The sequence below is a fragment of the Micromys minutus genome (genome assembly GCF_963924665.1).
Source record: "Micromys minutus genome assembly, chromosome: 18".
Taxonomy (NCBI): Eukaryota; Metazoa; Chordata; class Mammalia; order Rodentia; family Muridae; genus Micromys; species Micromys minutus.
In genome coordinates this window covers 26076334-26104299 of record NC_137953.1, presented here as the reverse complement: position 1 = coordinate 26104299, position 27966 = coordinate 26076334, and the positions used below count along the sequence as shown (strand labels likewise).

General features: G+C 48.4%; 1 protein-coding gene across 1 annotated transcript in view; it reads left to right on the top strand.

Moving 5' to 3' along the window:
* The window catches only part of MINDY4 (MINDY lysine 48 deubiquitinase 4), a 98916-nt gene extending 71423 nt beyond the window's left edge, over positions 1-27493 (top strand). The window contains exons 14-18 of the mRNA XM_080932180.1: positions 8631-8694; positions 11687-11848; positions 17996-18176; positions 18620-18692; positions 27263-27493. Of these exons, the coding sequence (XP_080788306.1) occupies positions 8631-8694; positions 11687-11848; positions 17996-18176; positions 18620-18692; positions 27263-27311 (529 nt within the window). The 3' untranslated portion in view covers positions 27312-27493. The remainder of the gene's footprint in view (positions 1-8630; positions 8695-11686; positions 11849-17995; positions 18177-18619; positions 18693-27262) is intronic.
* The last annotated feature ends 473 nt before the right edge of the window (positions 27494-27966 follow it).

The window sequence follows — 27966 nt, the reverse complement described above, 5'->3', positions numbered from 1 at the left end:
GTGTCAGACTCCCAGGCATTATGTGGCCAGTTCTGGTTGTACCCAACAGAGAATGTGTGGAACTTGGGATGCCTCCAGGAAGATAGTTCAAACCCAAAGGTTTACTCTACTGCCTAGCGATGGGATGCTTTTGCTTCAGTCAGGAAGTAGAGGCATGGGGATCATGGGGAGAATCAAGGTCAGTTTGGGGGTATCCTCATAAGCTCTTATGAGAAACAGATAAATGCAAGCCCAAAACTCGCCAGGTTGCAGACCTCCAGAGGGGAGATGGGAGGCCAGATACATGTGCAGTGAGGCTAAGAGCTAGGAAGCTCTTGTTGGGAACCTGCTGTCCCAACACATGTGTGGCTTTGATCATGATGAAGTGTACACAATACTTGGCAGGCAGCATCCTCAGGGTTCCTAAACGTTCGCAGTCTGGATGCTGAGGACTAACAGCGATGCAGACCAGGAGCCCTAATTCCTGGGCTTTCGTCTCCACAGACAGCTATAGGCTCCATGTTGCCGGACAGATCTCCAGTCCCCTCCTACCTGGGGCTCCTCCACAATGTGCAAGGCTGCCCAGGATGGAGAAGGGCCCTTGTATTGGACCATTAAGATCTTTAGGCTACAGCTGGAAGATGGCAAGGAGTCCCTCAGTGAATTCCAACAGTATTCCCATGCAAGGAGACTATACTAACAAACATTTCCAGCTAAGTTGATGGAGACCAAGGTCAAGAACGGAAGGGAAGCCCCATGTCTGATCAAATGCATCACCCAGACTCCCATATATAAGTCACCCTTCATGTACCGTGTAAGTGTGTGGCCAGGGTCTTCCATCCTCTCCCCTAAAGGAATGTGTCTTAGTCAGGGTTCTATTGCTGCTTTGAAACACTACGACCAAAAAGCAAGTGCTGCTTACTGGCTTGTTCTTTATGGCTGTTCTCTTATAGAATCTTATTCAGTCTATTCTCTTATAGAATCCAGAACCAACCAACCATCCCAGAGGTGGTACCTCCCACAAAGGGGTGGGCCCTCTCCCATCAATCACTAATAAAGTTCTCTACAGTAGTGGTTTCAGTCTGTGGATTGAGATCCCTTTGACAAATCTCTGTTTCGAAAAATATTTACATTGCATTTCACAAAGTAGCAAAATTACAGTTAGGAAGAAACAATGAAACTAAGTTCATGATTGTTGTTGCTGCTGCTGCTGCTGCTGCTGGTGGTGGTGGTGGTGGTGGGGTGTGTATGTGTGTGTGTGTGTGTGTGTGTGTGTGTGTGTGTGTGTGTGTGTGTGTATGTGTGTGTGTATGTGTATGTGTGTGTGTGTGTATGTGTGTGTGTGTGTGTGTGTGTGTGTGTGTGTGTATGTGTGTGTGTGTGTTACCACAACATGAAGAACTATATTGAAGGGTCGAAATGTTAGGGAGGTTGAGAACCACTGCTCTGCAGGCTGGCCCACTGCTTGACCTCATGGGTATTTTCTCAGTTGAGGTCCCCTCTTCTCAGATGACTATGGTTTGTGTCAAGTTTACATAAATCTAGCCAGCAGACAGTGAAGTAAGGAGGCAATTTAGCCAGAAGTGGAGAAGAGGAGAGGATCCTTGCTGCTACCTTGGGCTTTTGTGATCTTGTGGCAGCCCAAGGGACAGACCACAGGCCTGAGACCATTCTCCCACTTCTCAGGGGGTCTTTGTGAAGTGCAAGATAAGTTGCTGTCTTAGCCATCAGTGTCACTTGTCTTTTAGCTCCCAGTTTAATAGGTTGTGCATTTATCTTCTTTCCTGGGGGATGGTGACAAGAGCTACTCAGGTGTGCCTGATGACTTGAAGGAGTGGAAAGAAAACAAGGCCCTAGATAGATCCACACCAACCTGGGAATTTGATGGCCTTTTGTACTTCCAAGTTTAGTTGTCAGGGCCTGAACTAGGTCCCCAGGCTACAGAGATGGCAAATTTAGCTGGGAAGTGCCCACTAGGGCTAGCTGTGGGCAGTAGCTCTGCCAATAAATGAGCCTGGGGGGTGCGTGAGAGGGGCCCACTCTGTGGTCTAGGATACAATGTGGTTGATAGCTGAGCAGAAGGCTCTCACGACCCTCAGGTCCATGTGTATGTTTTTCCATTGACGGTTCAGGCATCTAGGAGAAGAGGGAGTAGGAGGAGAGGAGGGTAGCACACTGAACCTTCTACAAAGGCAGCCTGGGCCAAGGATAGGCTGCTTAGTTATCCCTTCTTCAGCTTACCACCTGGAATCTAGCTACTGGAAGCTGTTATTAGGGATTCCCTTGCTCACAGCTTCTTTCACTTGGTACCTGCTGTTCACTGCAGGGTCTGGAGCCCAGTTCTATTCAGTAAAGAACCAATAGGACATTACCTGGTCCTAAAAGTCTTTGTTGCCTAGAAGGGCAATGTGGTCATATGAGAACAATTGATATGGGCCCCAGAGATAAGAAGGACGGAGAGGAGAGATTGGTATTTCTGTCCTTGAGGTAAGGAAGGGCTGGGTCTCTTTATGGAGGAAGGAACACTTAACACAACTGTGAGGATGGGCAATTAGGGCATAGCAGACAGAAAAAATCAGTCTCTAGGAATCTAGCTGAGAGGCATGGTGTCAGAGGCAGGGAGAGATCATGAGTCCTGAGGCACAGGCAGCTTGGAGAGTGTCATGGGTTCCTTGCGGATGCTCTGGGCAGTAGCGAGGGTCATGGGTTCCTTGGGGATGCTCTGGGCAGTAGTGAGAACCATGGGTCCCTTTTCTTTCTTTTTCTCCCTTCTTCTGTGGTGCTTCCTGACACAGTGTACTCTGCTTCTCACTGCCTGGGCATGGGAAGGACCCTCCTGCTCTCTTGCCATGGTGCTCTCATAATATGCAAGACTTCTCCATGATCTGATCCTTCATTATAACAACCCTGTAGGGTAGCTGTTGTTATCCTAGGGGACCAGAGCACACGCGGAAGAAGAGGCCTGATACTCAAGCATCTGACCACTGTCCCTCCCCCTTGGCCCTTCCTGGAAGAACCATCTCCCCCAATTCTTTGTAGCTGTCCTCAGCTACATTTCAACCTTTTGGAGGCCCCAGGTTCACCATAGGCTCTTGGCTGTGACATGAATGGTCGAGGTGGCAGGAATTGTGACCTCTCAGTTATTGTTTTCCTGTTTTTAATTATTGTGATTGTAGGAAAAAGGAAGTGACATTTACCACATGCCAGAGGCTTTATATAGTTTATCTCACTCTGTTCTCACAGTAACCCATAATAGGAGGCATCGCCATGGTCATGTGGCCTTTGGGGACATGGGCTCCCAAGAAGAAACAAGTTTTCACTGGCAGCCTTTGGGCTAGAACGCAGTCCTCACTGACTTAGAGCCCAGATCCTCTCAGCTGTACCATAGCTGCCTGTCTCACTGCAGAAACTCACCTCCTTTAAGTAGGTTGGGGTACAGGAGTGAAGCTATTGAAGGGGGGCGTAAGAGCTCACTCAGGAACATGGTTCTGCCCTTAAAAAAAGCCTTTGCCATGCTTAGGCAAAAAAGGGATGGCTGGTTTCTGTTCACACAAGGCTTTCAAAGGTAACTGTCAGACACCAGCCACCTTTATTCCCATCCCAGAAGTTCCCAGAGATCTATAATCTTTCTGTGGTCTCTTATTCCGTCAGTGCGGACTCAGGCTGTGAAGAAGGTAGGGGTTGGCCACTTGGTTAGACAGAGGTTGAGCTGGTCACCAACCTGCCTTGTTGGACTAGAGATGGGGTCATGTTTATTATTTTCCCTTCTGTTTAGAAGTTTCTGTGACAAATGCCATATTCACAAGAGAGACTTTTGGGTGAGGGGACAAGCTGGCTGGAGCCAGGCTTGGTAGAACCTGGGTGGGGCTCCAGGGGTTTGGCCTGCCTGGAGCTGGCTGGCCAGGTTAATGTCTGTCTGTATGTCAGACCACATAGAACACTGACACTGCCCACAGTGTGGCTACACAACAACCAAGTCCAGTCTTTCCTTGGGATTTCCGCTTCCCTATCAGGGAGAGATGAAGGTCCTGCCCTCCTGCCCTCCCAAAGCTTTTGAGAGAAGAGTGCATTTGGGAGGATCTGCGGCTGCATATCCTACCCTGTGTTGTCGGCTTGTTCCATGGCAGAAACACCAACTCTCGTGAGATGTGTGGAAAGGGCAGAGGCCTGAAACTGGCCTTGGGCCTTGAATCTTGCATGGTATCCACCACTAGCTTGAACCAGTCCTCCCCCAGAGCCTACATCAAGCCCTGGAGGCTCTCCTGGCCCTGAGTCACTGTTTTATTCTTTCCCACTGGCCAGTGGTTCAGGGACCTCCAGATGGTGGAAAGATTTGAGGGGCTTGGTCTTTGCTGGCCTCCCAAGAAGTGCTCCCTGTTGCCCCTTGTCACTAGGCAACCCAGATACCCACAGGGCAGATTCTTTGGTCCTGACCCATTTCTCCCAAGTGCTGAGGTGCTGGGAGCAGGGCATCTGTTCACTGGTTTACTGAGCCTTTCCCACTGTGTGCTTGGCTTCGCAGTGCAGGACAGCACGGTTTGGTGGAGGGGCCTGAAGCACACACAGGACAGCTTCTGCACGTGGCTCAGATGGGCCCTGGCCTCTTAGTTCTTATAGGCAGAATCCTAGTGGAAATTATGGAGGAAGCTAATCTTTGCATTCACCATAGAAGCTCTGTCCTTGGCTTCTGTAAAATGGACTTCTGCACAAAAGATTTTGTTGAAAGAGAGGTTTAGGTCTACAATGACATTGGAAGTCACTTGACCTAGTATCGGAGGCCAGTGCTAGCAAGGCTGGGAACACATTGATACAGAATACAGATACATTGAATACAGAACCTTTTTCTTACAACTCTGCAGGGTGGTGGGGTCAGGACCCACCCTTCTGGCTTCATTTTAATATAAGCACCTATTTAAAGACCCTCACTTTCCCTGAATGCACACTGTGACAGTCTCATAGTCGATTGGGATGTGTGTGTGTGTGTGTGTGTGTGTACATGTTACTATACTGAGGATTGAACTGAGTGCCTCACATTTGCTTGACAGATGCTCTAATAGTGAGCTAAATAATCTTTTTCCATTTTTAATTTTGAAACAGTTTTTACTTCAACCCAGCTGACATTGGACTTTCTTTTTTCTTTTTAATTTTGTTTGTTTTTTAAGATAGGATTTTATTCTGGTCCTGGTTCTCGATGTGTATGTAGATCAGGCTGGCCTCAAACTCAGAGATTTGCCTGTGTCCGTATAAGTGCTGTGGTTAAAGATTTGAACCACAGCGCCAGCTTGACCTTGGACTTTCAATCTTCCTGCCTCTGCCTCCAGAGCAACTGGGACTATAAACAAGTTTGCTTCTTCAGGCTGGGTACATACAGTGTATGGATTTGGGGAACATAACTCAGCCTAAGACCATTTTGCTCCAGAATTGGAGACTGAGGCCTAGGGAAGAAACATTTGTAGTAGTTATACAGCTGGCTGGAGCTAGGACTCAGGATTTAATCAGGCCTCCATGCAGCCAAAGCAGAGGAGGATGACCTCTGACCCAGGACTCCTCACGCATGGGCCCTGTCAGAACTCTCCAGGGGAGGACCGGGCATTGCCATTTGCCAAAGTTGTAAATCTCTTAAGCCATAAGCTGCTCCTTGGCGTCTCCCGGGTGCCCTAATGTGAAATACACATGTCCCTCCCTTTTAAGATGCAGGCGACTTCTGAGTTTCCCATCGTGTTTGCACCTAAGGATGTAATTACCATTTCCTCCCATTGTCCGCTCGGCTAGCCCCTCTTCTCCCAGCTGACGCAGGCTTTCGAGCCCGCTGGGTGAACACGTGGCCGAGAGCTTATGAAGATCGGGCTGCTTCTGAAAGCGGCAAGTGGCTGGCGGCCAGTGATGCTTATCAGTCCCCCCAGGACTGCTTTGAGGTTATTTTCTTCTCGTCAGAAGATGTTGTATATGCCACAGAGAACGTTTCCATCAATTCTTCTGCCTCAGCCAGTGCCAACCCAACACTGTGCTTGCCATGAGTCACCCCTTGCTGGCTTTCTCCCAGGCACGCTGGTCTGCTCCTGGTGGGCAAGCCCTACAGACCTTCCCAGAGGACCCTGGGCCTTTGTGGTTCTTTATAGGTCTCTCTGTCCCTACCTGAAGTCTATCTTCTGAACACTACTTCCCCATCTGAATTTGGTTATTAGGTATAACATCCCCGTCTTTTTTTTTTTTTTTTTTTGAGGATGATGGAGTTTGAGTTTGTGTCGTTATTTGGGAAGTGAAGAGGACTGGAGTGTGCATTTTGGGGACCTTAGCCTTTTAGCATGTATTGAGATCAGATTCTTCCTTGTCTTTCACTGAAAGGAAAAACATGTTTGGTCACTGAGCTCTTGTGTCCGTTGCTATCCAGCTCCGTGGTTCTTCTGGGTTGCAGATGTAGGAAGCAGGCGAGGCCCTGGGAATCATGCATGTTGGGCAGTATACATTCAGGTCTGTGTGTAGCCACAGAGACCTAAGATTCGGGCTCTTTCCTCTTACCTGTTCCCAGTGCCCACCTGTATGAGCTTCTCTCCATATCTATTTAATAGATGCAGTAAATCCTTCTTGCCTGGGGGCATCATGCTGTGTGTGGTCAGTAACCATGTGCTGGCCAGCCATCTCTAGGGCACATACCGTTGGTGCCTCCAGAGGGACTTACTTTAAGATGCCTGAAGGACCAGAATCCCAACAGTAGGATTATGATGATGGCAAGGAGGGCTTTGAGGCTGGGCATGAAGACTTCCATGTCTCATAGCCAAGTCTCACCCCTCATGGGTGAGGGTCCCTGTCACCATGAGCTGATATTCCTTCTCAACTTACACCTATGTCTTCTCATTTGAAGAACTTCTTTTGTAAAGAGGCTCTTCCCTCTGTGCTGTTTGAGGTTGTGTCCCAAGTACAGAGCCACATAGGTAACAGGAAGGGGTTACCCAGGCCTTGGACACAAGCTGCCAGGATTTCTCACTAATACCACCATCCATGAGCTTACCTTTGGCAAGCTAGCTGTTTGTTTGAGGCAGGGTTTTCTTGCCTGATCTCAGGGAATCTTGGAATCATAGTGCCCAAAACAAAAGCTGTTGTCATGGGCTCAAGCAGGCTTTCTATGATAGGCTGACTTTTATTGCCAACAATGCCAAACCATAGACAGGGTTAGTTTTAAATGAGAAATGTATATTTTGGCTTATGGTTCTGGTGGTTGGAGGTCTGTATCTCATGACGATCTTGTTGGCAGAGTCCTGAGACGGTAAAGGGACCACACAAAAGCCAAGGGAGTACATGTATGCATCCTCCTCCATCTCTCCATCCTCCACCTCTCTCTCTCTCTCTCTCTCTTTCTCGCTTTCCTTTCCTTCCCCCCCCCCTCTTTACTCTCCCCTCTGTCTCACCTGATCAGGATTCAACCATAGTGGCTTCATCCTAATGACTTTACCTAAGCATAGTCTAGTCCTAAGGCCTCAACTCTAAACACCATAGAAACACCATAGTTACTAAGATTCTACCTTCTTGGGCTAGTGTGATGGCTCAGTTGGTAAAGTCCATACTGCTTAAGTGTGAAGACCCCAGATCCCTAGTCCTTGTGTAAACAAGCCAGGTGTGGCTGTGAAAAGCTGGAATGCATCACTGAGGAGACAGGAAGATCCCTGTGGATCCACAGTGGAGACGGTAAACTCCGCTGGCCAGCCAGTCTGGCCAAATTGGTGAGCCTTAGGTTCAGTGAGAGACCCCGTCTAAAACAGAAAAATTAAATAAGGCAGTGCCACCCACACTCATGTAGTTAACTCTACCTGGTCTTAGTGGGCTATAGTGAAGTTGGCAAGGGTATGATTGGGAGGGTCTGGGAAGAGCCAGGACTAAAGGGTGTATACATCATATTAGGTTGAGGCTGTCAAGATGGCTCAGTAGGAAAGAGCACTTTCCACCATGCCTAGTGTCCTGAGTTCAATCCCTGGATCCCACATGGAGGAAAGAAAGAACTGACTCTTGTTGGTTGAAACTAGTCCTCGGATTCACTGTGGCAGGTGCTTGCATGTGCACATACGTGTGGGTGCGCATGTATGTTTACACACACACACACACACACACACACATCCCACAAACAATAAGGTGGAAAGTTATAGAAGATATCAGACATCACACTGTGACCTCTAGAAGCACACATGCATGTATACAACTGTGCACACTTTTTACATTCTTACTACCTCACAATGAGAGTCACATTTTAGGACACGACTCCTTGGGAGACATACTCCAGCCATCCTGAAAGAAGCTGCGGAAACGCCACTAGAGTCCGTTCCAGCCAGTTCTTCCTGTTTAGCAAACTGGCTTGACCGATGATGTCTCTAGATGGGCGCAGATACCCCATCGTTGCCGTTATTACTGGCGGTTGTGGTGTGAATTTTGGACATTGGATTCCGAGCCCAAGGGCCTTTTATATTTCATTCACCAGATTTTGGTGTGATCAAAATGGAGGCCATTTTGGTGTCACCACCTCCACAGAGGGGTCACAACGAAACAAGAATGCTTAGATTCTCAGAAAATCTGAAATCCATAGCCCAGGCCCAGAGAGAGCACGTGGCTCTTCAGTGTCCCCCCCCCCCCATGCTAATGCCTCTCTCTTTCATGCTTTCTAGTGTCCGGCAGGACTTCGATGTCCCTACCAGCCATCTCATCGGAGCTCACGGATACTGCACACAGGTCAGGAGGCAATGGGACCCGCAGAGAGGAAAGCGGGGAGCCTTCCCTGTCCTGAGTTACTATATTTTTCATCTGATCAAACACCCTTCAAGCAGCTTCCATGAGCCCCCCTCTTCTGGGCCTCACTGTCATGGAGACCTGGGAAGAAAGCTCAGCTTGCTTTCCACATTTAGCATGCTTCCTGCTGGCTGGTATTCTTAGAGCCACAGGGATGCAGAAGAAGTGGAAAGTAAGTTCCACTTAAGTGCTGAACTGCACAGAGCCCAGGCTGTTGAAACATGCCCCAGCCTGGCTGGTAACCCTGGGTAGCAGCATCTGGATTACACTTGCAGAGGGCATTGCCTTTGCAACCACCCTCCCTCTGTATCTTTACAAAACAGAAAACCCTGTTGGGGACCAGAGAGACCCTGACCTCTCTTGTCATTCATACTCCCTGACAGGTAATGCCACTGAAGAGCATCACCAGTCTTTCTAGTCTACATGAGGACAGCTTCCATGCACACCTTTCTCAAGGCCTCTAAGAATGGCCTTGGGAAACGTCCCTGGGTATGCAGGAGCCATAACTCAGTCTTCTGCCCCAGCTGGGGAAACAGTTGTTCTGGGATTTTGACTCACTTGTGCCTAACCCTGGAAACCTACCTTGGTCCCATGCAAGAACAAGTTTGAGGTGGGTGGTGTAATAGACACCCACAGAGGGATGAGGGCTTGGCTTCTGCTCCTCCCTGAAAGAGTATCTGCTCTTCTGGATTGCCTGGTGGCCATGCTCTCCTTCTGACTCCCCCTGACCCAAGAGAGCTTACTCCTGTCTCAAGGGAGGTGTAGGGGCAGAAAATGGAGCTGCCTAGGCAGAGAGGGGCAGAGGAGGCTAGAGCAGCATCATCTAGGCCTGAGTTTGAGCCTGTTCTCAACACACTCACAGAAGGAAGTAAGGTTTCTTCTTCCTTTCCTAGGCTCGAGTTTCTTTCCTGTGGAAGAGGCATCTGGCCCAGTCAATGGCTGCTGAGCTTTGATTTGCACACCAGTCCTTGTGGGCCATGTTGAAAAGCAGGCTCCGACTAAGGCTGGGCTGAGGCTAAAGCTAGGGAATTTCTTCTTGTTGTTTCGAGACTGTGTCTTGCCATTGTAACCCAGGCTGGCCTTGCATTCCAGACCCTCCAGTCTCAGCCCTCTGAGTGCTGGGTTTGCTGCTGTGCACCACCTCACCCCAGCCCCATGGAGACCCAGTTTCTAAAAGTCCCCCTGGGAAGCAACAGTTCAGAGCACACACTTGGAGTAGCAATGGATTGGATAGTGGCTAAGCTTTGGTAGTGCAAGATCCTGGAACCCAAGGGCAGCAGGAGGTACGTGCTGCTCCTTTCTCAAGAAGACTTCCTGCTGGGATGAATGTTTTCAACCCTTCCCAGCTGGAAGAGCAGGGGGCCTTTCTTCTCTCTGAAAACCAGATGGCAAAACTTTCTTAAAAAAAAAAACAAAAACTGAGACAGTACCTTCCTTAGTAGCCTCTGACCCGAGGTACAGTATCTCAGAGCAGTTATTTCCTTTGAATTATTTTGTCATTTCCCTTGCAAGGATACAATGAGGCCCTTCACTGTCTCCTTCTAATGATGGCCCCTTGGCGGCCATCAGTGGAGGCCTAACTGTCACTGGGGCAGGGGTGTTTGTGTCATTTACCCAGAACACTAATTTCACAGTTCAAGGGAAATCACTTCTGTGAACTCCGCCCTGCAGAGCATAGGTTGGGTAGAGGTGACAACGCCATTCCTGCAGGCTAGGAGACAGCTGTGTGCTTTGCTTGCCTCACCAGCAGTGCTGGTCTTCTTAGGGGAGGATAACAGGGGAGACTGCTTGTCTGAATGCTAGAGTTGAATTAATCAGAGTCCAGTCCCCAAAGAGTCCCTGAGAAGATGCCACCTTTCAGCTGGAGTGTTTGTCTCAGCAGGATTGCCACCAGGGTAGCAAGGGTGGCAGGGGCGCTGCACTCAGCAGATGTCAGTGAAGGTTCAGTCCAGTCACTTGCAGGCTACATGGCCAGGACAAGTCCTTTCTCATCCGTCAGGCTCAGTCTCTGTTCCTAATCATTGATGGGACGTAAGGGTGTCCAGTCTCAGTGAGCCACTGCAGTACAGCTTCTGAAGGTGGATGCTCCTGGAGACGCCAGACAGCTATGACACTGAGTCCAGGTGCTTGGCTGCTGTGAGGCATGAGCCACAGCCCATTGGATACCTACTATCAGAGGCAAGCTCAGCATCACCTTCCTGCTGCCCTCTCTGCCTCTGTCCTTGGCTTCCCCACGAGACCCCAGTAAGACCAGGGCACCTCCTTGGTACTACAGTGTGCAGGGTTGGCTGGCTTCCTGGCTGTGCGATGTACTGGGCCCTGTGAGATGTTATCGTTGAGGGAAGCTGGGTGAAGGGTACACAGGAACTCTCTGGACTATTTTTGCAACTTCCATTGAGTCTAATGTCATTTCAAACATTAAAATGCTTATTTTTAAAAACACTATTTTTTCAAGACTCTCCCAGAGGTCACACTCTGACAAAGCTGCTCTTGCTTGGTTATGGGACTGTGTGCCTTTGTGGGGCAGGGAACACTGTGCACACATTTTTAAAGCCCGACTCATATCCTACGTTAGGTTTCTCCCTCACAGATATGTCCTTGACCTCTCTAGCTGGCTTAAGCATGTAGCTGTGTTGAAGCCTCTCTAAGGTCTCCCAGTACTGGCTCAGGACAGGCTCCTGTGTACAGTCTTTGCTTAAGAAATGCTGGCATCTAGATTGCTGAGTCCCTCCAAATGCTTTGATGGAAGCAGTTGGCAGATTTTCCCCATCAGAACCCGTGGAAGTCAACCCTTACTGTTCCTGCTCTGCACTGTTTCTCGCCTTACTCGGTTTCTTTCCTTCTCCACCCCTTTTCCCTTGTTCTCAGCCTCCTGTCTGCCCTCCCAAGGCTGATTTCAGCGATCTGACGCAGCTTCCCTTTCTCTCATCAACAGGAACTTGTCAATCTTCTCCTGACCGGGAAAGCTGTGTCTAATGTTTTCAATGATGTAGTGGAGCTGGACTCAGGCGATGGGAACATCACGCTCCTCCGAGGCATTGAGGCACGCAGCGACATCGGTTTCTTATCTCTCTTTGAACACTACAATGTGTGCCAGGTATCCAAATGCACTCCAGAACCCCAGCAGCCTTATTCCCTGGACCCATGCGATGGGTGACACGGAGGTAGGGAAGCTGGGCTCTACTTCCCAAAGCTGGCTGGAGTTCAGGTCCAGCCTGCATGCCGAGCAAGCCTAGGAGAAATTATGATTTTGCTGCCACATATACTTCAGAGTCAAAGAGCAGATTCTGGGTTCCAGGAAGAAGGAGAGCTGAAAAGAACTTGTAAGGGTTCATATTGTGGTTGTGCATCAAGGGGCTGCCTCTGGTATATGAGTGTGTGTGTGTGTGTGTGTGTGTGTGTGTGTGTGTGTGTGTGTATGTGTGTATGCATGTGTACATCTCGTATTCATGCATGTGTGCAATGGGGCGAGAGAGGGAAGAGCTTGAGATCTTAGACTTTGCTTTACTTTCTTTGGGCTGCAACAACAAAAGAGGTGCTTTTGTTCAGTCCTTAGACCCCAGTGCTCCCAGACCAAGGCGAGAATTGCTTGTGCTCCCTCTGAAGGCCACAGGGAGAACCTGTTCATATGTCCCTTGACTTGTGGCATATGTCAGCCCTCTGTGGTGCTCACTGGCTTATAGATACAGCATTCCAGGCTGTGCTTCTACTGTCACTTGGCTGCTTGGTCCCTACGTCTCTGTTTCTGAGGACTTCGGTTGGGTGAAGGGCGCAGTACTCCAGTATGACCTCATCTTAAGCAATTCCCCAGTTCCAGATAAGATCCTATTCAGAGACACTTAGGGCTGACATGTCCTTTGAGGGGACATAGCTTAAGCCATTCAGCTTCCTTTGGCCTGTTGTCTGGGTGTGCTCCCTCTGCCTCCTGTCTTGCTGGGAAAGAGCAGTTGCAAAGGCCCAGGTTTTAAATGAATGTGGTGAGGCACCGTGACTGCACCATGGCTGGCCAAGGATGCTCTCTCAGACCTGCTGCCTCAACTGCATTCAGACCTTCTTAGAACTCACTCTTTGTGGCTCGATAGCATCCATTGCTCTGTGGCTGGGGATGTGAGGAGCACTCCTGAGCTTAATGGGAGACACTCACACCACTCAGACACCAAGAGGACGTAGATGAGGCTTGATCGCTGCCACAAATTGGAAGCAGCGTCTCACCACATGGGCCCCTAGAGTAGTAGGTAAATGACTTTGCAGGGTGGGAAGGAGCTGGGAGTTTTGTCCCACTCTTCCTGTGTGACTGGTTATTTAGGCATGCTGTCCCTTGATCATGGTATGACATGCCTCTTCCTAACCCTCCATCTGAAGGACACCCCGGTTCACAAAATGCGGATGTGTGGGGTCTAACTGCGTGGAGAGGAGAGGGGACAGTTCCTTTCTGGTTGTGTTGCTGACAGGAGTAAGGCAGCAATTTGACCATGTGGCCAAGGAGGAGCTCCGAGAGCCTAGTAGGGTCTCATACTCTCCGCCCTGACAACCCACGGGTTGAACAGGATAGGATGGTCCAGTTCCATACACTCCAGGCTAAGCATGAGCCCTGATTATCTTCCTGTGGTACAGACTGCCTCTTTTACTGGATAACACTAACATGGTGATGAGGAAGAGCCAGTATTTGAAGATCATTGACACCCCCACTTCCCATCCCGTCCTTCGATGAGGCAATGTCCTCTTTAAAACTACAGCTGCAATCACACTGTTCTGGGCTCCGAAGTGAAGGGCTCTGCACTTCCCAGGACTATCATGAGCGATATTGTGTCCGGTGACATTCATGTGTGAAGTCCTGACCCCAGGGACCTCTGAGCGGGACTGTATTTGGTGATGGTATTTAAGAAGGTGATTAAGTTAGAATGAGGTCACCAGGATGGCCCTAATCCACACAACAGCAGCAGCATAAGAAGAGATTAGTGCATAGACACAGGGAGACCATGTGAAGCACAGAGTGGCCGTCAGCCAGAAGCCGGAGAGGGCTATCCCCGGCAAACAGTCCAGATGACACCTTGATTTCGGAATCCTCCCGAAGTTTGAGAAAATAAGTTTGTTGTTTAAGCCACACATTTTGTGGTCTTTGCTATTGTGGCCTGAACACAAATAGCTAATGAAGAGATTAAAATCCCAAGGTCCCATGGTCTATGGGCCTCCCAGAGATGTCCCTTCCCTCTTCATTTGGCTCCAGATGCTGGGCCTTTAGCTACATCTGCCTCGTTGGGGTCGTTCCCTCCTTTGGGCCTGTGCCTATACTGTCCCCTCCGCTGGCCCTGTGTAACGTCACTCTTCAAGCTTTGCCTTAATGTTTCTTTCTGAAAGGGAACGTTGTCCCCTCTGTCGTCTCTCTAAGTGAGCAGAGTTCTAAAAATGGACGTTTTCTCACATTTCAGCCCTTCTGAAACGATAGCCCACTGTTCTAGTTAGTAGTGTGACACACTCGGTCGGCGGCTGCCTCCGTTGCTTACAGAAGACTTGGTGGTGACTGACAGCGTGAGGTGCTGCACATCTGTACTCGCTTGAGTGATTTCTCTCCGCTGGCTTCACTGATCTCGCTTTCTCTAGCCCTGTGTCCTCGTACTCTTTTGTGTGGCTGAGGATAAAGTGTAATTACAGCAAATGAATGCTCCCATCATAGACAGGAAGGCAATGCTGCTTGTGGTCAAGTGCTGATCCTTGAGAACAAGTACTTGAATGCAGCCGTCTGTACCGGCTGGAGCCATTCCCCACTTCTGTGTGATTAAGATCCAGATTTAAAAAGCACCCGAGAACGAACAAGACTGCTCAGCAGGTAAAGCACTTGCCGCCAAACCTCCTGCCCTGAGTTCCAGTCCCAGAACCCATGTGGTGGAAGGAAGGTACCGCGTCCCCTCGTTGTTCTCTGATTTTTACACATATCCGTGCCCACACACATACACAAAATAACTAAATGTTTAAGAAAAATTAAAAATACACCTAAAAATTCATATGTAGATGCAGTGACCTATTCAGAAATGAACATAAGCCAACAGAAAACCACTATAGTAATTTTTTGAAAGCTTAGAAAGATGATTGGGTATAGTGCGCATACACACACACATACATACACACACACACACACACACACACACACACACACACACACACACACACACAAACCATTCTTGATAAAGACAATGCAAAACCCAAAAGATACTTTTCAAAAAAAAAGAAGAAGAAGAACTTGAAAATACCCAGGACTAAACATAACCAAGGTTATGCAAGATTCTTAGATAATTTTCTGAAATATAAGAGCAATTGGAGTAACATGCCAAGTCTGAATTGTGAGAGTCAGTGTGATAAAGACACTACTTTCCCTAAACTGAAAATTAAAAATGAGTTACATCCCAAACAGGACTGGGATGTAACTCTGTGTACAGCACTGGCCTAGCACACTCAAGATACTAGATTAAGACCTCAGCACGTCAAGATAAGAAAATCCCAAAGGGTTTGAAAAATAGTTTAAGAAAAAAAATTGCCCAGGGGGAGCCAGGAAGTTAGAAATACATAGTGGAGTTTGCAACCAGCAGCCCATACAATGAGGGCCACAGTAATCAAAACATAGGCATAATAGATGAGTGGATCTGTGAAAACACACAGACACACAGACACACAGACACACATACACACACACACACATACACACACACACACATACACACATACATACACATACACACACACAAACACATACACACACACACATGTGCATGCGCACACACCTAAAATGGATAGATTGCAAATTAATGGAGAAAGGCTAGTTCACTTAATATAAAATATTACAGGAGACCTAAGTGTGTGATATATGCCTGTATCCTAGCACTTGGAAATCTAGAATTTTAAGGCCAACCTGACCTATGTATGGAGTTCTTCTCTCCATACAACAACATACAAACGACTACTCCTCAGAAAACAAAGACTGAAAATAAACCTGAACAACAAAACCCCAAAGTCTACCAGTCATTTGGCAAATACATACGTGAACGCTTGCTCCTATCACATCACCCTGACAATCAAGGTCAAATCAGCCTCACAGCTTTAGCAAGAGCGACAAGAGCAAGATGTAAAGGCACAAAAGCTTGTGAGGACGTGAAGGCATCTGGCCTTTCTGGTCATAGCCAGTGGAGGGAGGCTTTAACATGATACAGTGATACAGCTCATTAAAAGGTAGGATCCTTGACCTCAAAATGTTGACCCTGGAAGCTATCTATTCTCCTGAGAAATAGTCCATCCTATAAGCACACTTGTGGCTCAAAAGCCACCCATTTGCATGTTCAGAATCACATCATTGTTAAGGCCACTCTTACTAACTTAGTGTTTGTCAAAACTCACAGCATAGATGTATCCTTGTTGGTGTGGAAAATTTTGAATGGCATTAACTAAAACCTCAGGAGCTAGGAGTGTGTCTCAGTGGCAGAGCACAGGTTTACCATAATCTCCTGAGTTTATTTCTCACCAGTAGAAATAAGTTTAAAAGTTCAGAACAATAAAAACACACAAATAAAGACACCCTATTATAGTATAGCATGGCCCACAAGAGAGAGCCTGGCCCATGCTAAGGAAATGGCACACCCAGCTCTCTCAGACCCCTAAGGAAGTTTCTCTGGGAAATGTCTCCTTGTGGAAAAGGCTTGTGAATGAGTATACTCATTTATAAGCCCTCTGGGCAGCTGTTCTGCTCTTAATCTTTTGACTGTTGTTTATAAATGTTCCTCGTTTGGAAAATTTAGGAGCTGATGGCACCCAGACCTGCCCATGGCTTGCTTGAGGCGCTTTCCCTGCCTGTTGTGAGTGAGCAACAGGCTCCCAAGAAAAGGCTCTTTTGAGCACAGAAAGGAAGCTAAGCTTATAGAAGGGTTAGGTGGGGGTCAGGTATACCCAAATGCCCCATATCTCAGAAGGTGCAAATTTGCTGTCTGATGAGTGTCACACATGGCTGAGAGGCTTTCTTGTAGACAAGAAAGCAACTAGTACTTTGTAAATGTGGTCTCTACACTCCACTTAATAGGCAAGTCCTTCATGGGGGACATTCTGAGCACAGCCCCTCTATCCCAGGTACCGGTAGCTCAGCATTAACCCCGAGGTGGGTTCTAGAGCAAGTGTGTCCCTCTCCCTCTTGAAAAGATAGCTTAATTCTTTCCTTAATCCGCAATGGAGACTGTAAACATCTGAGCAGAAAATATCTCATCTCCTGGAGGAGGCTGTGGATTAGGCAAGACCAGCTCGACATTGCTGAATAACCTAGTACTGGTAGACGAGGTGCTGCCTAGGGCACTCACAGTAGAGTATTATAGAGAGTTGCCTGCCCAAGAGCTCAGAAAACAGTTATCTCTTTGCAGGAAGCATCATGCCAGTGTTCTGGATGGGGGTCTCTGTTTTGTTCCTATACACCCTTGGCCAGACATGAGAGTCCCGGGTTAGCAGGCACCAGAGCCTTTTTGTTCCATGTTCTAGTGCTGCCCCAGCCTCATGCTTCAGACTCCCTTTACCAAATAGCCTGCTCTACCCTGAACTTCCAGCCGTTGACCCATAGACTGCTCATTAAGACCCTCCTTTCTTAGCCCCCAGTCTTACCTTTTATGAAAGCACAATTCTAGTTGAAGTCCAGTATTATTCCTTACGACCTCCAGTTTTCAATCATTTGCTGGCACACTGGGAGGGCTTGTGGTAGCGGTGCATGCGTTGAGTGGTGTCACAAGGAAAGGGCACACTAGGATGCTGTGGTTGATGGGGTAGCTGCTTAGTGACATGGCCCTGGGAACCGGAAGAAGCCAATGATAACCTCCTTTCTGACTGAGTAGTTGAGGTGATAAAGCTCGCAGAAGAGAGGACAAAGAATGGGAAAGGCCCATGGATTGGTTAGCTGAGTGACTGAGGAGCTCAGAAAGATCCAAGAGGCCATGGCTGAGCTACACACAAGTGAGGTGTGTGAGAGACTAAAGGAGGAGGGAGAGTTAGATGACTGGCTTGTGGTGTGGATGTCACCTGGGACCAGTGTATGTGTTTTGTGTGTGTGGGGGGGGCTGTATGTGAGTTCCCTGTGATCCTTGTAGTGGGGTGGTCAGCTCTAGAAGGCAGGCCTGTGGGCTGGGCAGCAGGAAGGGTTTTTTAGCATCACACCAAGGATCCCTGGGTGACAAGCCTCACCTCAGCTGTTGAGTGTGTCACCTCAGGTCTTTCTGTCCTTCAGGTTGGCTGCTTCCTGAAAACCCCAAGGTTCCCCATCTGGGTGGTCTGCAGTGAGAGCCACTTCAGCATCCTCTTCAGCCTACAGCCAGAGCTCCTGTGCGACTGGAGGGCTGAGCGGCTCTTTGACCTGTATTACTATGATGGCTTGGCCAACCAGCAGGAGGAGATACGGCTGACTGTTGGTGAGACACCCTAATGCATCTCTTCAGGGAGCCTCCAGGCTGTTCCAGAACCAGCCTTAGCATACCTTCTTGGGATAATCATGGGTGGCCAGAGAGTAATGCTAGCTTGGCCATGGGCCTTGAGCACTTGATGGCACTAAGGATGGAAGATGAAGTTAAGATCCCATGCAAGAGCCCTGTAAGCTATGCTGATATGTTTGGATTTGCTTTAAGGCAATAGGGAGTCATAGGAGGTTTTAGGATAGAAAAATGATGAGACCACAATTGCTTTTAGAAAAAATATTTTGGTAAGTGAAGTAAGTAAGGCACGGGTTTGGTGAAGGCTGGAGGTAAGAGGCCAGTGCACTGTCTTGGTAAGAATCAATGACCAAGAAGGGGAGAGGATTGTCAAGATAAAGTGCATATCCCTGTGATGACAAAGTGCTTTTCCTCCTCCTTCCTAGATACCACCAGGACCACCTCAGAGGACAGCTGCGGTGATCTTGTCCCTCCTCTTGAGCTCTGTATCAGAACCAAGTGAGTGGAGCTGCCTCTAACTTCAGAAAACTCGCCCAAGAGACCAGGATGTGCATTGGTTGGGGATAATAAGCCTGTAGACAGAAAGACAAACAGCTTCCTGGGCTGCCTGTTTTAGAGGGCTGTGGTCAGGTAATATCATGCAGCTGATTAGACACTGGCCTGGGCCTTATACTTAAGCAGATGTCTCCACTGGGCTGAGAGCTTGCTGGCTTTTCAGGACCTGAAGGGCTGAATAAAATTGGGAGAGGGGATGGGATAGCCAGGGCATGGTGGGATGTGCGTGCCTACAACAGCCACACTCCCTACCCTCTGTATGGGAGAGCCACTCAGAACACTGAGCAGGGATGTTTCTGTGTCTGAAGCACTTGGTGGCTCCTTGACACCTCATCCAGACCCTGCATTTAGGGGAGGCTGTAGCCCAGGCTGGAGTTGGGAAAAGCCCATTCTTTTCTTTCTAGGCTTTGTTGTGCTCCAGGCTGGGGCTGTGCTCTGTCTGGCCTGTGGGCTATTGCTTGGGCAGCTCTTCTCCAAGTCTGCAGTGATGACTAGGAGACCTCAGTGTGTAGTAGGGGAGAGGCGTCTCGGGAGGGAGACAACGTTCTGGTTGTTTTTCCAAGGATATAGTGCATGTCGTATGGTTCTGAGTATGCGTTCTGGAGCTAGGCTGCTGGCTGCCTGTGAAACACTGGACTTCACCTATCTGACTTACTTTGTCATCTGTAAAGTGGTGACAATGGCAATTTGGAGTCCATGTGGATATTACTAAGTGTTTCCTAGCATTAGCTTTCACTGTCATTGTCCTTGGCATTTGTGACTCGGTGCTGTGTCAAGAGGAATCTGTTTCCCCAGCTGGGACCAGAGTCATAGCCTGACCCTGAGATACTGAGCACCAGAGATACATGTAGCAGGCTTGGAGTCCAGGCCTGTGGTCCCTTTTAGACAAACAAGCCTTTGAACAGGACTGAGGATGGAGCAAGTGCCCTGGCACTGTGAAAGCATCAGGAAAGGGAAGTGGGAGGGCTGCAGGCACATCCCCATTGTACCAGTTCCCTGCCCTCCCCCACAGGGATACAGCATTCCTGCAGGGTCATAGGCTGGCTGCTTTCATCAGAGGATTAGGGGCACATGTGGGTCGCTGTCTTTTCAAGTACAAAGGGCCACTCATTCAAGGTGATGAGTGAAGGCTTTGAAGGGGAAAAAAGGTGATCCTGGCATTGGCACCTATGCTGGCTAGCAGAGGAGGCCACAGGGTGAAGGGGAAGTGCCCCAACTGGCCCCTAGGCACAGCTTCTATCCCTTTCAGAGTGGGATGCTCCTTGATATCTCCTTCTGACTTTATCTTTGTTCCCCTCCCACCAACAGTACCCCTAAGTCCTTCACTGCCCTCTTTTGACAATGAATGGTTCCTGATTGGTCATTCAGCCCCCTAAGCCCAGCCTTGCCTGGCTTTCTGAGCGCAGTCTGATGGCCCAGGGTTTTTACCTACCTTGAGGTAGTCTCTTGCTCCGAGATGGCTGTCACGGAGCTCAGTTCAGGATCGTCACCATCATAGAGGGTGGGCTTGGATTTGTTCTGTTGGTGCTTTTGTCTCTTAGGAGAATCCCAAACCCATCCCCCACCTTGGTGCTGCCTGAGGTGCTGGAGAGAAGCTTGAGTTGGGAAGTGGGGCCTGGGTTTCCCTGCTCTCCCTCTGCTTCCTGTTCTGGGCTTGGCTGAGACAGAGCCATGGCATCTTCAGAAGTGCTTCTTACTGCTTGTCACAGAGAGTAAAAGGACTATTTGTACAACATACAAATAGTTAGGGTTTGTGACATCAGGCTTAGGAGGCCCAGATACTGTCCATCCCCAGGATGACTAGGGGAAGCCCATATGAATTCTGGATTACTCAATGGGAAGTCTTGCCCCAGAGCTTAGGTCCAAGGCTTGTAGACATTAGTTTCTTTTGAAGAATATATTGGAACTCCAGACCACCCAGGGGCTCTGTAGTGGGGCCTGAGGATGTGAATTCCTACGCAGTTACTGGTTGTTACTGCTGCCACAGCCCTAGGACCACTTAAGAAAACATTCATTCACTCATTTATTCATTTGTGTTTACGGTGAGTGTGTGTGTGTGTGTGTGTGTGTGTGTGTGTAGCTATGCATATTATGGAGGCCAGAAGAAGGCAACAGGTATCCTCTACACCCACGCACCTTGCACCCAGTATCTTTGAGGTAGAGTCTCTTGATGAACTTGGAATTCATGTTTTCTTGGATAGTCTAGGTCAGCAAGCTCCAGCAATACTTATGTGAGACATTTGGCTGAGATTTGAACTCTGGTCCTCATTATTTTCATCAATCACTCTTTTTTGTCATTTCCAACAGCACACATAAAATGATATGAATATATTTTTGTCCAGCAATTACTCTTAACTGTGGAGGCATCTCTCTAGGCCCTACTTTTGAGAAGTGCTGTTCTAATGCTGAGAAAGGGCCTGCCTGGCTCTATCCAAGTTCATCTACCATATGAGCTTGTCTTTGTATGTCAGTTACCAAGAGAGGTACCAAGCCTGTCTGCACAATAGCCAGAGGCCAGTGAACTTTCTTCCTAACCCAGGTCTTTGCCTCTTCTATGTTTTCAGTGTGTTCACCATTGTGGTTCTACCTAGCCAGTTATCATGGGAGAACTTTCCCGGAGTTTTTCCCAGAACTATTCCCAGCAGGCTGAGGGGGTGAATGGAGGTTGGAATGGCTGGGTCCTTGTCCCCTTGATTCATCAGATAACAAGCCACTGTAATGGGAAACAGCAGGCCAGGAGTCCTCGTCCAAGGGGTTGAATTACAAAGGCTTTGCATTTTGTTTTTGCTACAGATTCTCAAACAGCTCAAAGGAGGAAGTTGGGAAAGTAGCCTCTGAGGTCACTGTGGGGACCTGCTGGCATGGTCTTGGCTGTTGGGGTGATGTGAGGGGCAAACCCCGCTGCTTGTAGGGCACTCATGGTGCCATAGTCCATACCTGGTGTGATGCAGTTGAGTGTTAAATCCTCCCGTCCATACATGAGGACAGTGGCTAGCTGGAGACCTGGTGGGTGGAGTTTCCTTCTCGACATGCCAATGCTCACAGAAGCTCCGGTGTCTTGATTCTTTAGAAGATACAGCTGGATTAGTTCTCATTCTCAGAGAGTTCAATCAAATGGAAATTAAATTCAGGATCAGCTATGATCAAATCCTAGGGAAGATGACCACTTATCCTTAAGTTCAGTCTTGTTGCCCTTCGGGAATCATGACCCACCCGATAGGATGTGCCTGCCACCTACCTGGCCATTTGGCAATATGCTCAGTCCTGAGAGGCCTGTCCAGCGTCCCCACAATCTAGCCTTTCTTTTATAGATGGGGAGGTGAAGGTTTCCCACATAGCGGTCTGCTGAGTCACCCCAGTCAACAGCAGTGTGGACCCTCACTGTCCCAGCTGGGTGGTAGGTCACTGAGCGGACAGTGTGATTTCCTGCCACCTGGCTGTGTTGTCACGGAGGCGTTGCACAGGCCCAGACTCTGGGTTTCGCCTTCAGAGAGCAGCATCCTGATTAGAAACATCGCTAGGTTCCTGTGTTGTCCCTTATTTGGTATGACGCACATCTCAGCCCCTCAGAGTCTCCTCTTACCTTTGCTGTGTCAGAAATGTGGGATTTATCTCTTGCCCCCTCCCCCTGTTGTTCTGAAATGACATCAGTCGAACCAGACTCTTTGGAGGTCATTTCCAAAGCACACGCTGACCTCTCCCAGGCTTCCATCCTCATTGGAGTGAAAGAAAAATGAAACGCTTGTCATCAGGCCAGACAGCAGAGGAAAGAGTGCATAACTGGGCCTGGGGCTAGGGTCCAGATGTTTCTGTTTGGAGGCTCAGACAAGAAATGCAAACTAGTTCCAGACTAGTGTCTCTGAGGCCTGAGTGTTCACCTCCTACAGGGATGTTCTACCCATCTAAGCACCCCCCTTCCCTGCTGATGCCCTTGCCTAGAATCCCTAGTCATAGTGACCACAGAAGGAGCTCTCCCTGGAGCCCACCCAGTGTTTATATCAAGCACACTCTTCTGCTGTCTACATATTCCCACCGTGCCCCGGCCCGTCCCATTGTCTGGGTTGTCCTGAACTCAGTTCTGCCTGGCTGTCAGACAGTATCATTTCCTCTTTCCCAAGCCACTGTAAGATAGAACAAAGAACCACAGATGTATTCCTGACTTTTACCAGGGGCTCCGAACATGCAGGTGAAGGTGGGCAGGAGAAGGACCCAAAGGGGGAGAAGGCTTGGAGGTAAGTACCAGGTATTGTGTTGAGTTATGTAATAGGGTGAATAAAAAGACCCGGCTTTCCCTGCTGAAGATCTAGGCAGGCAGTGGGCTTCAGAGCAGATGTATAAGGGGAGAGCTGGGGTGGAGGGGTCTCCCCACACCTCAGAAGTCTGGGCAACAGGTGGTATCAGCCTTCCTGAGCCTACCACAAGTGCTGAGAGCCACCTCCAAGCCAGATCTCTTCTGTAAGTGGCCTGAATCTGAGCTCAGAGAAGGTTGGGTTGGCTAGAAGGAGGACTGGTCAAGGCTACAGGTAGCAGGGAACATGCTGAGCTAGCTCTAGAACTACCTCTGATTTGGAATTGTCCTAGTGCAGGGACAGAAACTTGCATACAAGCTGTCTGTCTGGAAAATCAAGGCCAGCAAAGAGATCCCTGGGTGTGTCTGAAGTGGTTTGAAGCATTATAACAGGCCTGCCTTCTTTTTGCTGTTGTTGGCCCCGTGTGGGATTCTTTCCTATATGGAGTTCAGGCTGGAGCTGACGGTGCTGTAGTTATAGGCCCAGATGACTCGGCCTGAGGCTGGGGGAGTGGGCCTTTGCATGCCAAGGTCTTTTCGGTGGCTGAGCTCAAAGCTCAACTACTAAGTTGGCGGTCCTTGGTGGAGTGGTTTCTTACCTTTGGGCTTACTTGGCAGTCTTGAAATACTTTCAGCAATTATAGTCAGGGAGAGGGCACAAAATGTCCTACAGTGAACAGAGCACCTCCTACAGCAGAATTATCCAGTGACGAGATGGTTTGAAGTGTACCTCGGGTTTGTCTCCTGAGTAACTGCGGATAACAGCCTGGACTGCTGACTCCCACTGTACCTCCAGGCTCCTCCCCATCTCGCCCACTCGTTATTTCCCCGCAGTCCTTATTGCTGCTGCAGCACTGTGAGAATGCTTCTCACTCTGGACCATTCAGATCGGCTGACATGCTCAGCCCTTCAAGCATTTCACATGGCCTTGATCTCCCAGCCCATAGCAAAGTGCTTCTCTCCGCAGCCGATGCACCTGCGGACCAGGATGAGAGGGCTAGTGCCTTGTGAATGGCTTCAAAACCAAACCCAGAACTAGTAGCCTGCCCGTGAGGCTTCCTGACTGTCATGACACAGATGCTGTTTAGCTGCGGGTGAAAGTGACTCACTCTGTACTAAAGCCAGTTTGTGTGCTGGGAGCCCCTGGGAGAGCCTAAGCTTGCCAGCATTCGGGGAAGGTAGAGTCTATGGGTTGAGGGGCTATGAAGAGAGTGGTTGTGTAGTCCCTGGGGACCAGGCTGAGGGTGGATCTGTTTCTCTACTTTGTGCCTCCTTTCATCACTATTTGGGGATTTCAACAACTGAGTCATCTCTTCAGGTCCCCAAGACTCATTCTTGGAACCTAAGACATTGATGCTTATATACAAATCTTGCTAGAATAATAAAAGGTTATTTAATGGTGCACCTCAATGCATGAATATGAAAAGATACTTAAAAAGTTAAAAAATTACACCATTACAGATTCTGAATCATGACTCAGTATCATGACTCAGTAGGTGCAATAGAATCTGGGATCAGCACCTCTCTGCCTATACCCTCCCTGCTCAGGGTACCAGTCAGAGCAGAGTCTGTTTCCCTTGCTGATAGACCTATGCTGTCTCCCCTGAACTTTATGAGATTTCCCCCAAATCTTACCAAGAGAAAACTTCTCACATAATAATTAACTTCTCAAGTTATGATAAGTTGCTGACCAACCAGTATGGTGGCCATGTCTACCACCCAGACAGTGAAGACAAATATTCCAGCTGTGTCCCATTGAAGTGGATGTATTCTATGAAAGTGACTAACCTGAGAGGGTCTCTGGATCTACCTGATGTCCTAGACACTTGGGAAGGGGACTTGGGCAACAGAGATCACTGAGCCACCTAGATCTCCTGCATCTAGTAGACTAAGTTTAACCCTTGGGATTCCACATTGATGATTGGGAAGAAGCACGGGCATTGATGATTATTGCATTGGTATTTGATTTCTGGCATGGAGTAGGCTGGAAAATGGACCTTAGAAAGGTGGTTCTTAAAACATTGGTTCTCAAAAGATCGCCTTTTGAATTGTTTCTGAGTACTGTGACCAAAATGGAATGAAATGCCTCTCTTGCAGGAAGCCAAGGGTTGACTGCCAAAAAGCTGCATGTCCCTATAGGGGTGAGATCTTTCAGCATTGCTGAGTAGCATTGCTAGGTAGCCTTGCTGGGTACCATGAAATGACACCAAAGGGAACACAAAATTTTGGGAAGAGCTCCTCAAATGAACATTTGTGCCTGTGCTGGCTTTCCCCACATGCCTAGTCTAGTCTTGTAAGCAGATTGGTTTTTACAAAAATTTCAGATACCCAGCTTTCCTGGGACACTGACTAGGGTATACATTAGGGCAGCATTCTGTCTTGCACATTCGCACACCTTCAGAGGTTTGGGAAGTATAGCTTGTCTCTATAGTACCCTGGTGGGTCTAGAACGTAATGCCAGCTGTTCCTCTGTGGCTGTGCAGCCAATATCTTCCATACTGAAGCACTGCATGGGAGAATTTGCAGGTAAGATTTGTTGTCATTTTTTTTTCCAAATGACAAGAAATCTGCTTGTCTCTTTGATGGGAAATAGAATGGTATAAAACATAGAAAATATGAAACAGGGGAAATATAATTTATAAATCTTCCAAGAAGCTGTTTATAACCACCAGGAAAATGAGATAGAAGACAGAGGGAGTATGAATTCTGCTACCTCTGGAAAAGTGTACTTTTCAGCAAAAACTAGATACACTGAGGCAGTAGTGCGAAGAGCTGAAGAAAAAGAGCTCTAAGGAAGAAAATGGGGGTTGAGTTGGAAGATGGGCTAATAGGAACATTGGGTCCAGGATGAACCTTTCAGTTGTTGCTCTACATTGATGGGAAGGATTCAGGACCACCTGGGAATATAAAAATCTGAGGGTGCTTAAATCCCTTCTTTTAAATACCATATAGTATTCACATGTGGCTACACATCTTTCTGTATGGTTTAGTCTCAGGGTCCTTTTAATATCTAATATGCAAGTGCTTGTTATATTATATTGTTTACAGAATAATGACAGGAAAAGTCAGGTTCACAGGCTGAGCATAGGTTTGTTCTTGGCTTGGGGGATGGGAGGTTGTTACTATTGTTTCTTGATCTACAGATGGTTGAGCTGTGGATAGGAAACCAGTGTGCTTTAGTTGTGTTCTTAGTGCTGGGACCACACTACCTAACAAACAACTTAAAGGAGAGAGATTTCCCTTGGTTCGTGGTTTCTGGGTGTTCAGTCTATCCTGGTGAGGAGGGCCTGTCTGGTAAAGCAGCCTGATTTTAGTGATGGGAACATGTGTCAGAGGATGTGCACAGCATGGCAGACTAGGAAACTGAGTCTGAGGGGAGCCAGGGCTTGGGTATCATCAACAGAGACCTTCTTCTATTGACCTCACTTCCTAAAGGTTCTCCAGATGTCTCAACAAGCAGGCAACAAGAATTCAAACCATGAACCTGTGGGGGACCTTTAAAATTCCAGCCATATCTCTGTGAATAAGGCCTGCATCCTTCATCCTGGTGGGAAATACTGCACTGTTACTCCGAGAGGATCTATTTTCTCTCTAGCTAAAGTTCCAGTCTTGGGATTTGGGGTTTTCCAAAAGTTGCTGAATTAAAACAAGAAGAGCTTCTCTTTTCCCCTTGCCTATGGCAGTTAGGAGATTTCAGCTCAATGTCTGATTTTGAAAACTAGTATTCATACTAGTATTCATCTACTCAGTTCTTCTTAAGGCTTTTAAAACTGTTTTTGTGATACTCATGGCTCTCCCTAGCTTCCTGTAGCCCATAGAACAATGCCCTGGTCAGCTATCGGCTGTCTAGTCTCCTCTGCATCTTTCTTATCACCTTTCTTGCTCCTCTCCTGTGCCATGGACATCCCTGAATATCTGTTTTCCTGGTCCTACCCAAGTGTCATGAAGGCCACTGCCAGACTTGGACAGGAGCTGTGTCTGGATGAGTTAACATTAGAGAGCCGTAATGTCAGAGCCAAGCACAGTCAGCTCTGGCACAAAAGGACTTGTTCCCTGTCATCTGTGTCTTCCCTCTTGTTACCAGGGTCCTTGGAGTCTTTTCTGCATGCCATATAGGTGTTTAGGTTGGATGAGAGCACAGAGAGCGAATGGGCAGGGTGGAGTCCTTAAAGCCTACTTTCCGGGTCCCTGCTGCTCTAACGTTCTCCTGTCACTCTCTCCATAGGTGGAAGGGGGCATCTGTGAACTGGAATGGCTCAGACCCCATCCTGTGACCTTTGGATGCATGGAGTTCTGGCTTCAGCACTCATCACTGGGATGACCCCTGGACCCCAGGTCTTAGGGTAAAAGGTCTCTTAGTGGAGTCACCCTGCCTGGTTTGCACGGCCACAGAGGCATGCGGAGTCTTCCAGTTCTTCTATGAAGGGCCGTGGTCGGGTCCTGTGTACTGCTGAGGTCTCTCCTGGCCCAGCTGTGACTGCCAAAGACAGGATGGAGGCCACCAGAGACTCTGCTGCCTTTCATTTGCATCCTTCCTGGATAGCCATCTCTCTGAGGCCCCTGGTGTCACTGGCCTTAGGACTCTGGAGCCTTGTTACTGCAGCTTCCATAAAGCAAAAGTCAAGCCTATGACCAGGGCCAAGACTTTGTGGTTCATTGGTGTGAATGGAACATAAGTCTGTTTTCATGGACCCCAGCTGGCAAAGTATCTCCTAGCCAAGATGTGAGGACAAACCCTGCCTGTTGTCCCAGAGATGCCCTTGTCTGGGTCCCCCAGTCCCTCAGTTTTCTACAGGAGCAACATAGTCTAAGATACAAGCTACCGAAAGCAGCAAAAGATCTGGAGAGCCCAATTCAGGGTATACCTGGTTCTCGTGTGAGGCCACATGAGGATGGGGTGGACCTAGAAGGAGGCTGGGACAGGCGACA